The sequence below is a fragment of the Polypterus senegalus genome, chromosome 6, assembly GCF_016835505.1.
Source record: "Polypterus senegalus isolate Bchr_013 chromosome 6, ASM1683550v1, whole genome shotgun sequence".
Lineage (NCBI taxonomy): Eukaryota > Metazoa > Chordata > Cladistia > Polypteriformes > Polypteridae > Polypterus > Polypterus senegalus.
Genome location: NC_053159.1, coordinates 76,306,475 through 76,320,193, shown reverse-complemented (window position 1 = coordinate 76,320,193; position 13,719 = coordinate 76,306,475). Strand labels below are relative to the sequence as shown.

The 13,719-nt window shown below is 34.9% G+C and overlaps 1 protein-coding gene across 9 annotated transcripts in view; it reads right to left on the bottom strand.

Annotated features, from left to right (window-relative positions):
• Positions 1-13,719, bottom strand: part of LOC120531189 (poly(rC)-binding protein 3) — a 393,138-nt gene that overhangs the window by 22,628 nt on the left and 356,791 nt on the right. For all 9 annotated transcript variants that reach the window (XR_005634070.1, XM_039756359.1, XM_039756360.1 and 6 more), the window contains 2 exons: positions 12,624-12,676; positions 3,957-4,126 (listed from right to left, as the gene is read on the bottom strand). Coding sequence is in view for 8 of the 9 variants with exons in the window: in XM_039756359.1 (XP_039612293.1) it covers positions 3,957-4,126; positions 12,624-12,676 (223 nt within the window). In the remaining variant the exon portion in view is untranslated. The remainder of the gene's footprint in view (positions 1-3,956; positions 4,127-12,623; positions 12,677-13,719) is intronic.

Here is a 13,719-nt window from a genome sequence, read left to right as displayed (position 1 = left end):
AAAAGAGATCCTGAGGAGATGGTAGTATAGGAATGCAATTCCTCCAGGCCACTAGGAGGTAGCACATGATCCATGAATTGTAAAGATGGAACAATATTTTCCTTTTAAGAGGCACATGGTGGAGGGAATGGAAGAGGTTAGCTTTATGAGGCACAGGACAAAGTGTGTACAACACAAAAGCGTGTAGTAGCATAGTTAGTGGGTTGCACTTTACATTTCGAACAATCCTTGTGGAGAATAGTGTAGGAATTTACATTAGTGGACACTTGTAATGTCAAAAGGGTTCCCATAGCTTTAGCTATGGGAACTTAACTTAGCTTTAAGTTTGTGGATTATTATGACATGCCTACTGCCTGAGCTGAAGGCATCCCATTCAAGATATGTCCATTTGTGGACTTTTTGCAAGAGATTACGTACAATGTGGTGCTATACATTGTAAAGTACAATAAATTATTTAAAGGTTTTTGTGTTTTCTGTCCACTTGTGTTTCTTCTTGTGCTATATGTTTTGTTTTACCAAATTTAAATTATTTCATTTATATTATTTTTCATAAGAAATAATAATTTCCAGTGTTTCCAGTGTGATTCTTGGGTTTTGATGCATGCTATGTTCATTTTTTCCTATATTTTACTATCACTTAGATTTTGAGCTCTTAACTAATTGTTAACATTACGTTGTCAGCATTTTTGTGGTGCCATTTCTGTTGTCACTTTGACGTATGGGTGTGCAATTTTGAGTATTTTGTTGTTAAGAACAGCTCATTGTTGTTATCTCATGGTGGCCAGAAGTCACAATGTGTGACATCAGGTACATGCTGATTTACAAGATGATAGCAGGCTGTCATCAATGTCTATGGCTGTGGATATTCTGAAACAAATTTTGAGTGCAGCACCTAGTCATAATCATTCAAGGAAGCCAGAAAATTGTGTTTTTTTGACTTGACTTTGGGTTTACATATTAGTTTATAATAAACTAACCAAGTAAGTAAGAAATGTATTTGCAATATCGAGTCACTTTCAAAAAAATGTTAACATCACCTTCCCCAAATGTATTACCGTAAGACTGTCAGTACAAAACTACAAAAATCAGCAGCGGTCACATGCAGTCGCTAAGTCAAGCATCACTGTAATTTTACACCGGCCAGTATTCAAGTGGCTTACAGCAAAATTTTCTTTGAAAATACTTATTTATTTAGGATCAGAAAGTAAAGTAATAAAATGGTTGGTAAGAAAACTGTTGATATTTAAATGGTAACTTAAATGGTCAGATTAATCCAAAACAAATATGTTATTTGGTTTACATTAAAAGCTTCATAGCAAATGAGAACGGTCAAAATACACAGTAAATCATTTAATCAAATGATGGGTCATTCTAATATTAGTGGTAAATATATATCTGATTCTGGTTGCAAAAAAACAAAACAAACCAGTTAACATAGCTATACTGGAAAAATATGTAAGAAAAAAGAAAGAAACTTGCTGTGTCAAGTTTGCTTCCAAAATGCAGTATTATTTATCAAATTATATGTCTCTTCTTAGAATTGCTAGTGAGATGACCCATACTGTTTGTTTAGAATTGCACTGCTTGTTGTGAATGGCTGACACTTCATTTCTTTCTCAATTAATGTCATGTGCCAGAAAATGTTGCTACCCATTGGCATGAATTACTGTAAACATGCCAGACCTTCAGTTAAACCACTGAATGAAAAGTAGACAACAGCATCATATTTGGCAAAAATAGAGTTAAACTTTTATTGTATTCCTTGAAAAACATGGGCGCTAGCTTGTATAGTTACATTGTAGAAGGTCTAAGGAGTGACTTGGGACAAATATACAAAACCAGGTTATTACTGTATATGCATTTTCTGAGGTGATTTCCTCCACCTCCATTCAGAGAAAAATGTGAATGCACAACAGGAGTAAAGAGTGGTGGGACAGTATTGTTAGCTGCTTTGAAATTCCAAAATGCCAGTAGAACCTTAGAATTAGACAAATAACATTTGAATCTCTGTGTTTTAATGTGTAGCATGACGAAATAAAAGAAACATTCAAGCCACATTCTTGAGTGAAAATGTGATCTGACTGCTTAAACTCAAATTAGATATGCATGGTGGGAATTGATTCAGAATTAGAAAGGAGCCTGTACCTGATCTCAAATATTCAGATCTGTGCAGCGCATACATTCAACATAAGGTGAAGTGTACTGTATGTAAATAATCCTTCCATAATTAAATGATACTATGTGGTTTTGGATGTTTACACCAAAATCCAATGTGTGTCAGATATGTGGAAAAATCAGAATCAGCTTCTATTAAAATGATAGTATAAACACAGAGTTAAAGACTTTGACTTGATTTTTGCTTGCAATAGATGTCATTTTCTCTAAATTTTGCATTCCTCTTCCTCATTTCTATGCTTTCCTTAGCTAATATATTGATGCTTTACCTTCAATTACATTACTGTTATTAGTGTTCAGTGTATCAATGAACTAAGTTTGCAGATTAAATCACATAGTGTTTTTATTTTCAATTGGAAGTCACCTACTTTCTCAACTTTTTTCAATTACAGAGGGTCAGAGTGCCAAAGCCTACCCTATCAGTACTTGGCCTTGGATACAGTGCCATTCTGTAGTATGCTATAAAAAATTAACGATTTTAATTTAATTTTTATAGCACCTTACCTTTAATGCAACAGAGCATTAAAGTATTTTACATAAACATCAAACAAACATTCTACCTACAACTTTCTGACAGCAAGTCCAAAGCTCTAGGTACTAAGCCACACTTGTATCTCTTTATTTTAGTTTTAGATGATTACACACCTATTTACAGTTTATTATTACTTGAATGTCATTGTGGTAGTCTAGAGGTTCAGAAAATTGTATGACAGCCTGTAGAGGTGGGATGCTAATACTGAGTGCTGAAGGAGTTAGAATAGCTACCCAATGAGAAGATCAGTAAAGAGGAAAATGAAACTTTTACCTGTGTTTTAAAAGAAAAAAGACAAGATATTTCTGTAAGAAACAGTAATTGTATCAGACTTGCATTTCACAATTACACTATAATGTGTGTTATGCTGTATATTAAGGTTTATTAGAATATACTGCATATTCAGCACAATGATTCATGTGGTAATTAGGTAAGCTACCAGTCTGCAGGTCCATTCAAAATGTCACTTCCACACATACTAACACATGACTAACACTTCTGGGATACCATCAAGCTGCTTTCAGCTGATTAAAAGCAGTTCAGAAAAACTCTGCTCAACGTCAAGGTTCTGATCTGTCAATTGGTCCTTCCCTTGTTGTAATTATGATGTGTCATGTACACCCCTTATTTTAATAACATAGCTCTAAATGTAAATAATTGTGTAATCAATAAAGTATCAACATAGAATTCAGGTTATATGGGAATGGCTCATGTTGTGTTCATTACTGTTGTCTTTTTCTGTCTATGGCAAACATGCCTTCCATTCCTCACAATGAAAATCTCTTGTAAATGCCCATTCCACCTGGTGTATTTTGTATTTTCATGTTGCATTGTTTTTGGAACTTTATTTTCTTAGGAGATATAAAATCTACATCATTATTTTCAACTTCAATTCATTATTTATATTACTGACTTTTTTCTGTTTTTATACATTTTCTTAATTAGCCTTGGTATTTTCCATTTACCAAATATAATCAAGTAAAATGTACAAATTATATAAAATTCTGTGTAGCTGTTTTTGAAACTTTCATGCTCATATGGTCTTTTGAAAATGATGAGGTGATGCAGAGACAGATTATATGGATTCTGGCATTATTTCACTTAAAACATAAATGAGCATGTAAACATGAGGAGTAGACACTACAGTTCATGACAATGCTACCAGATCTAAATCCCTAAAAGATCATTTTAAACACAAAGTAATTATACAACGTGTAAGGCTACAAAACCTGGCAATGGGATAGATTACCTTGCGTTAATGAGGTACTGGGCGAGGCTAATGTTGGCAGGGGATCCTGTGATGGTGATTTGACGCTCCGTTGAGCCTTCCATGGCATTAGCGATTTTGATCTGTGCTCCAGACATCTGTCGGATCTCGTTGATTTTGGTTCCCTGGCGTCCGATTATGCAGCCTATTAGCTGAAAGAAATTTCAGAGGTTCTTAAACAGAAGAGGCTAATAGCCCTTTAAATTAGCTTTTTAATGAACTAATTTATACTGTGACAATTTAAATGACAGGATTTCAAATGGCAGTCAACAGAATTGTTTCTGTTCATGAACTGCTAAATTGAAAACAACATCAATATCAAAATAATTTTATATTTGAAGACAGAATAAAGCATCAAGATACTTACATAACACTGAATAAGCAACTGGAAATTAATACTATATTACAGAGCTATAAAAGCAATGGTTCAAAGTAAGCTAAGCAAGATATTAGATTATTCAAGCATAGGACAGATCAGAAGGTACCACAGCTGCTAGCATTGCTACCTCAAAGAGCTTGGGCACTGATTTTATTCCCAGATGGTATGCTGGAGGTCAATGTTAGTGTACTGGCTTGGGTGTGTTCAAGTGGCCTGCCATTCTGAAAACACTGTCGTAACAATACCAATGTCAGTTTAGGCCTTAGCTTCCTGTTCCTCTAGCCAGAATATGTATTCTACAATTTGGGAATAGAATGATTTAAAAAAAATAAATGGCACTTGTCTCACAGGAAAATTGTCATTTTTACCATAATAATAGCCTTCACTTACACAAACTTCAAAAATATACAATGTTCAGCTTTGGACATGGATAACTAAAGCAGATAAAAGTTTTCTTATAGTTTTCTTATATTTTCTTAATAGGACAAACTTGGATTTTAATTTGTAATTAGATTAATATGACTTTGTTCAAAAGAATAAACAAAGCCAACCCGAAATTCTTTATAACATCACTGCAGAAAATGTGTTCTAACTGTAGGAACTTCCACCTTCAGGTGCTACTGCCTTGGACATTTTGTTTACGTTTATTCTTTCCTTATGCCCAGTTCTGTCAGATTTGTCTCTGATCCCTACTGCCCCAAACCAAATTAAACAGGTTTGAAAATGGATATATGGTTTAATGGCCATTACTTTGAGAGACACACCCCTTATTTTTCAAGTGGATTTTTGGCATAACACAATGTTGGCAATTGGTGAAAATTTTATTTCTCACAGAGCATAAACAGCACTACTGTCAGGAAATCAAAGCTTAATGATATTTACGGGGGTGGTTTTTGTTTGGAGTTGGAGTAATCCATTTAATACTTCAACATGAAGCTTGTCTTTAATCAGGCAGAGCAAGGAAGCTTAAAAGATTAATTATAATTCAGGCAATGTCATAAATTTTCTTGACTCCTGCCTTAACCATAAGGTGTACTTTTGTGAATCTGTAGTGAGAATTTAATACCTACTATTCATAGACTCTTATGTGGATACTCTGATTTTGTTTCTGCCTATTAGAAGCCACACATGGACTATGAAAACTTAAGTAGTGTGGATGCTAGGGGTCACTGTTGCCCCATTGAACCCACCAGACAGACGTCCCAGACACACGAGTAAAACACCAAGAAGATTTTAATAATAATATTCTTCCAATAAAGTGCACAAAGCACTACACTCTCCACAATTCTCAGTAATAAACAATAATCAATAACATACACAATCCTCCACTCCAAACAGCTCCATCCTCTATCACCCAACTCCGGCTCAATCTGCTGGGTTTTCCAAGAGTCCCTTTAAAGTCCATGACCCGGAAGTATATTGTCTTCGGATGAAACGCCTTCTTCAAGTGCCCCGGAAGTACTGTGGGTTTCCGTCCTCGTGACTCCTATGTACTTCCGGGTTAACTTCGTGATAATGTCCCCCTGGTTCTTGTTGAGCTCCCCCTGGAGGCATCCATGGCACACAACAGGGCAGAAGAACCAGACTCCATGCCCCATGCTGCCCTGCAGGAAACCGAGTAACCATTTCCATCCAGGGGAGCTGCCATCTAGCATCCCAGGGGATGTAGTGCCCTAAAAATGCCGTCTGTCCATCACAGTAGGATTAATAAAGTGATTTAATTAACTATTATTTGCACAATCTGATTTGTTGATTTTCTTTACAATTGTAATTAAAATGGAATCCCTTCGATCATTTCAGATTTTATCCTTTCTTTTAGATGTTAACAATAATGGTATGTGACTGTTTTATTAATTATTCTTATCCTCGTTTTGCATTATTTTTTCCCTAGACTAATACTGATATGGATAAGTGATTTATGGTTTAAGTAATCTCCAGAATTACCCTTCTAGGAAGCGTTTGGCATCAAAACGGATTGTAATTAAGTCTATAGGCCTCCTTGCTGGATAAAGCTGAAACTTGGCAATTCATTGGAATTGTCACCAGCAAAAGCAGATCTGATAAAAAATAAAAGATCATATTGCTGATGGTGTAAATTCCTTATGAGTAAATTTTAGGGTAGAAATTTCTTACACCACAACCAAAAATTAAAGTCACATGAACAAACATTTATTACAAGAATATCTAATCAGATGTTTATTTGTTAATACTTTTTAATTTAAAAAGTCTTATTTTTTTGTAGAGTCAATGTCATTGCCCCTTGCAGCATCGAAGAAGTGTTCATATGAATTAAGCTTGATGCACACCGCGAGAACATCAATAAAGGGACAACTATGAATATGTGTTAAATTACAGTAAATACAAATTAAAAAAAAGGTGGAAAAATTCACACAGAATCCTGAGAAGAAATACATTCTCATTAATACCTCCTTCAGAAATTTTCTACATCAATTTAAAGGGTCCTAGCAAAAACAACAGTGTCCTTTTTTAAACAGCCACCTTTGAAAGAAGTAATTATTTGTTTTGCTGAACCCCTTGTGTTATACAGATATCTGATACACGATTTCCAAAGTTGGCAACCTTCGCCACAGAGATAAACCAACTGCAGCAAAAGAAGGTGCAACAAACACTTCACTTCAAGCCTGAAGAAGTGTAATATTGACATCACCTATTCAAACACAATTTCTTTGGAATGTGTAAGACAGAGGAAAAGGTGTCTGGGAAGAATTTTTACACTTTGAGACTGAAATGTGCAACTTATTAATACCTGCCCTATATAAAATATCAGTCAACCTTGCTATCTTGGAAATGCCAACCCATTATGTAACAAAGACATGGAGTCTCTGTACAACCATCTCCACACTGACAAATCATATCCAAATCATCTTCATATGGAAGAAAATGCCAGTGATTAAGGGGCCAATTGATGGGTTCAAAGTCACCTTCACGTCTCCATCTAGCAGCCACACATATTTTATCTGAGTGCAGTATTCACACACAGTTTAGTCCCCAGGTACACAAATGATGAGTGTGATGCACACAATACCTGAATACATCTATTGGCATTCTTTCTTCCTGTCCTGGTGATACATTAAAGCGTCTAAAACTTTCACTCTCCAAAAAAGTTTTTTGTAAGCATTTTTTGTGATCCCACAGCACTAGAGTATTAGGATTTGATAGAAAATGCAGAAAGCAATATAGAAAAACAATTGCAATAAAGTACAAGAATAACTCAATGCTGACTAACAGAGGACTGGAACAAAAGAAAGTTTGTTTCCCAATCACCTCTGTCCATTTCTGTATTTACAGTCCTCTTTATGACAAGTCTCATCTAGCCTTTCAACACCAATATCCTTGCCTTGGCAAAGAAACAAAAAATGAGAATGTAATGAGATTTCCTGTTTCCAGCAACAGTCTGACGCTTTCAAAAGAATTCCCTGTGATGCCACTCAAACTGAAAGATTTAATATCTCCATATTGTTGTGAGTCTGCTCTGGGTTTACTGTCATTAGGCTATGCTCAGTACACTACCAGGAGAAAGCCAAGGGTATCCTCACTTAGCTCCTCTCAACTCAGAGCAGTAACAGCTGCTTTACTCTGGACCAGGAGATAAATTTTATTTTGTCAACTTATGCCCACAACATTTTGTTTCAGTTTTCATTAACAAGTCACAGCAATGGGTGACAATGATGTAAGAGCATTAGTCCACAATTAAGGGGGAGGAATGATTCACAGCCCACTAGCGGGCCTCATTAAACCTTTAGTGGGGCAAGATGAATGAATATAATTATCAAATACCTGCAAAATACTGAACTCACTAAAATCAAGCAGGACTGTCAAACATATCTTTTTCACTATTCAAAATACTGTAGTATCTCGGCCAGAATGTACAGTAGTATGGTAGCCATGAGACTTGGATCTGTCAAGGGAGGTGGAGAGCACCACAAAGAGCTGTGGAAACACGCAAAACTTTGACACTGAGGAGGATAAAGGGGGTAGCACCATGACCAGGTGAAATAAAAAGGATGGTCTGGGCCAGAGTGGGAGGCATTTCTTTTGAAAATGTAGTGGGTTAGATGGTGAGCACATCAGCCAGATGTAAAACATGTGAAACAGCTTGCAGTCTGCTAAAGAAAAGAGCGGAGAGGTTATTGTTCATTAAATAGTGGTGCAGAACAATTTCCTTGTTCTGCTGCAACTACTTTCCAAATCAAGTATTGGGTCACTCTAATACATTGCATAAAGACTGCAATGACTGTTAGTTTTCATAAAGACCCCCTTTAATGTTCATTTCCTAGATAGTGCTTCTATAGTACTAATCTGTAGTTAGGTTAGGGTTAGGGTTACAGGCAGCTCATAATGACCCAACAAGAAAAAATGAAAAGGCGGCACGTGCCTCACTGTCATAAAGACCTACGAAACCCACAAAAAAATGTGCGCTTTGTTTTTCAAAGAAATCTATTTGCAGGTAAAGGAGGTGATCAAGTCCTCCCTACTGTTAGCCTTGCGATAACTTTACCACCACTAACCATATGTAACCTGTCTTCTCAGAGTTTTCTCATCTCCAAAGAACTGCAGGTAGTGACTTAAAAGGAGGGCCAAATATGGGCTGATGCAACGTAATGTGTATAAAGAAGAAAGTGATTTGTCATGTTATAATAATGACAGCAATAGCATGATACGTTCTAGTTTTAGTGATAGTGAAGCATACTAAGGTGATGACTTTGCACAAACTGTAAATGGTAATGCCAGTTTTGAATTTGCGTCATATAAAAAGAGTGCGTGCCAACTTTTAAAGATGCCATTCAATGATATCCAAGGTGCAAGAAACATGAACAAAGGTTCAGATGTTCTCTTAAAGAATTTTAGTTGTCACTGAGCCCAAAACACTTCCAGAGTGGCACACACTGAAATGCAATGCACATTTTGTCTGATTTCAATTATGATGAGCTCCTGCCTACTGCCTTTGCACCTCTTGTATAACAAGGTGTAATTTAAAATCCTGAAGATTTCCTGCTCACCAAAACTTTATTTGAAACTTCTTATGGGCAGTAGATCATGAGTAAAAAACATTTTAGATCTGAGGTATTTGCATTTAGTTATCTGTTACTTCACACAATGAAAATAAAACCATTTTTTGAAACCAGTGGTGGAACTACATTTTTGGTGGCCTGGAGCTTGAACTGTTATGGGGGCCCCTTAACAACTAGCAATGAGGTCTGGCAAACCACTGTTATCTTCTTCAGTGAAGTTGTTACATGATAAATCATTACACATTTCTAAAAAAATTAACTACTACATCTCAGATTAAAAAAAAAAAAAATGTTATACAATACCATCTCACATGTCAAAATCACTGATGTTAATAAAGATTTCCTATGCCTTCCTAGTTTGAATTATGAGGGCATGAAAATTAAACTGGTTCTGGACAACCAGGGTTAGGGGCCCTGAAGCTTAAGCTTCATTAGTTTCATAGTAGATCCACCCCTGTTGGATGCACTGATTGAGAGATCCTATAAAATCAAAACACCTATACAGAATATTGTCGACAAATCACTTGTGCTTTAGAAGGTTTGTTTGAAAAAGAATCAATACTAATATTGCACAATTACTGAGTTGGCACTGTCACTGCTGAACTACAGGAAAAGTTTATTGTCAGCTTAACAAAAGTGAAGTCTGCTAAGTGATGAAAAACTAAACCAGATGGGTTTTATTGCTATTAATTCATTTATTTTTACTATTCTTTCTTAGTTTTATCTCAACAGCTATAAATAATTGATATTGTGCAAAAACTAGGGTGCCCAGTATAAATATTTTCCCCCCTACTCTTGTGTCTTCTCTATCTTTCTCTTTCACAATAGGGATCAGACTCTCTTTGCTTTTAATATTTGACACGCAGATGGCTATCATGTCTGCCCAGTAGGGGTTGGGCGGTCTTTTGGCCTTGGATTTTTGTTCTTGTTTTTTTTCTGTCCTACTGACCATATGACCTTACCTTTTTTATTTGCTACATACTGTATAAAATTATTGTCTAATCTTGTTTATGTTTTATATTTATTTCATTTTGTAAAGTAATTTGAGCTACATTGTTTGTATGAAAACGTGCTATATAAATAAATGTTGTTTAAAACTAAGCTTTGACATTGCATACTATCTATCTTCTATATATTACCTTTCACGTCTATTATATAGTGCCCTATCTATCTATCTATCTATCTATCAAATGCCATTTATGTTTTTTTTTTTATGGCTATCAATACAAGTTGCATTTTCTTGCACAACTTGATGTTCTTCTGGTATCTATTTAGCAGCTTTGACAATACATACTAGTTATTTGTGTACGTGGGGCCCAAACAATGGTTCAAGCCCAGAGGCCCACTCCCCTGTAAAGATCTTTAGTATTTTAGTATGACAGTTTCATGAAGGAGATGGGAAGATAACCTCAGACATGTTGCTTCTGTAGCTCCATTCACTTTTGAAAGCTATAGTATCTGGGCTGGCTGTCCTTCCTTAGCTGACCTGATTGCAGCGACAGTCCTATGCAATGCTTTTGTCTTTTATGCCCACTTGATTGTCGTATGTGGACAGAAAATGTATTTGCATTTCCTCTTGTGTTAAATTTGGTCATAGTTGGTGGAAATAGTACATTGCTGCATCCAGAGGAAAATTAAGTCAATTTTGTAATTATGTTATGAAAAAATGTCTGCAGTGAATAAGTCAGCATTTTGAAAATTATATTTGTATAAAATTATATTTTATATTTTCAGAGATGCATAATAATTTTATGCTTAATTTAAAAAGTGATAATTAAGCCAAGTGAGTAGTGAGCAGTTTTTGTTGCTATCAAAAATACTTCTAGTGGCAAATTCTATATTTTAATAATTACTGGTTATTATTTATCCAACTCGTTTTATGTAAGAAATTCATGCACTAGTAAAATAATTTTTACTTACTTAAAAAAACAAAACATACAGGCCGTTTTTTGAAATGGCTTCTTAACTTTGTTTTATGCTTTAAAATTCAAGCAGTGTAACAGCACGAGCAGCAAATATAACTTTGTTAATAAATGGAATGAAGAATAACCAGTAAACTGCTTAGGACCACCATATCTAGTATAAGTTTACCATAATCATGCCCTAATCTGTTGGTCAGTCTTTTCTACTCTCATTCTTCAACAGACCAGTTCTTAACCCAGTTTATTTGCAGCAGCTAATGATACCTCTCAAGAACTTTCATCTTTACAGATGAACCTACTTATCACGGAAAAAAAAAAAACATAAGTTCAGATTTGGTGGTGATAATTATCATGTTGGCTGTGTCTCAGCACTAAAGACCCAGTGAAAAACTTGACATAAACAGGCCCTTTACAACCCAAACTGAGATATTCTTTTTCTAATTACAACATTAGAATTCTACTGTAGTAATTCAAGAGGTGAGAGTTGAGAGAGTTGAACTCTGAAAAGAGAATACTAGGATAACTTCACTATATGTTTGGGTCTTCTAGGTCTTTCTATCACCGACCATTCAAATAAAGTAGTGCTTGAAATTAACACTACTCCTCAACAGAATGTCTTGAAACATACAACCTAAATCAGATGAACTCACTGCAAAGTTAATCATTGAACCTTGGTCCAAGGATACAATGTACACTTGTAGGCAACTGTAAATAGAAATGTGGTATTTGTTGAGGAAAATCATTGACTTACAAACACATCTAATAATGTTTCACTTAAATTTAGATCAGTTAATTGGTTTCTCTAAATCCACCTCTCCAAGGTTTTTGTCATTTCCTAAGTCTCACAACAGAACAATAAGCCAGTGGGTCATACCTTTTCAAGTATTTCCCCCACAGTGTATAAGAAAGCTCAATACTCTTGACAGCTATTGGTCTTGTGCACAACTGTCAAGTTTGTCCTCTGTGCAAGTTCAGATAATTTTGAACTGACCCTCTAGATCATGAATATAAATTTCAAATTCCCAGCTGGTTGAACTCCACAATACAAGAGAGACTACCTAAAATTAGATGTCTGATCTCTGAACCAACCCTATCTGATTATATTTAACTGAAACTTTTTCCTCTCCCTGCTTGCTTGTAATATACACTCTGAGTCTCTAAAGCAAAGTTCCATTGCCAGGGTCTAGTCTGTCTGAAACTGTTTCATAGATGCTCATCATTCGCTCCTGACACCCACTTTACAAGAGACATCCTCCCAACAGCATTGGTCCAAACAACTGTGTTTCTTATGAAGATTATAAAGATGCATACTCACATCATTGGGAATGGTGAGTTCATGAGTACTGGCCGGGGGATTGGCATCCAAACCTGAAACGATTGGGGGAATAAAAATAGCTCTTTAAAAAAAAAAACTAAACAGTCAGTTCAACCTGATATGTCTGCCTAAAAAAATCAGTAGAACCAAGGATGAAAATAGAACAATTCATCTGAAGAGCTAACCCCAATATTAAAAAAGGCTTAAGGGTTAAAAAAAACTGCAGCAAAGTAATTCATTCACTTTGAAATTGTTATTTTAAAACACACAAAAGTCATTGCCAAACATTCTTGATTGTAAATTAAGAATACAGTATCCAATTTGTATGTGTTTTCTCATTTCTGCAAGCAGATTTGCAATTACTGTATACATTGTTAGCAGATCTAGAAACATGCATTTTACTATGGATAAAAAACACTCTAACACTTTTATAGTCATTTCCAAAAATATACCAAAGGACTAAACAAACACTTATTTTAAAATGATCTTACAACTTTTGAAATAATTACCTTTAAGCATTATATCTCATCACTCTTTAAGGTTAGTTTGAATCTTCAATACCTAACTACTAGCAAATGAATGTTTAAAATGAATACTGGGATAAACTATTAAAAAATAAAAACACATTATTTACATTGTGTAAAAATATTTTTGATATGTAAGTTTAAGTTCATGTTTGTTGACACAGTTGCAAGATATTTCTTTTTACTAATGTCTGACTAGTTAGAGTAAAAAAACAATTTCAATGCAGATGTTCAAATATTTTAACACATCAGAAATTGTATAATATTCTGTTTCTTGAAAAAAATAGATTATAAAATAAGTAGAGAAAAATAGTAATTACTATGCAAAATATAGAGGGGTGAGTACATTTTACAAAATTAACATTTAATTGCATTCAATTAGTGTAAATGCATGTTGGTCATTGTGCTCATTATTCTTGTTCGCTTTAATATTCATTGCTATATTTTCCAGTTAATCCCTGGTGCTTATTTTAGTATTTTGTGTTCAGTCAGCTGTGAATAATGTTTGTTAATTTATATCATTTTGTTGTAAAATTAGACATAAGAACAAAGGATGAAGTGCTGTTCATAAA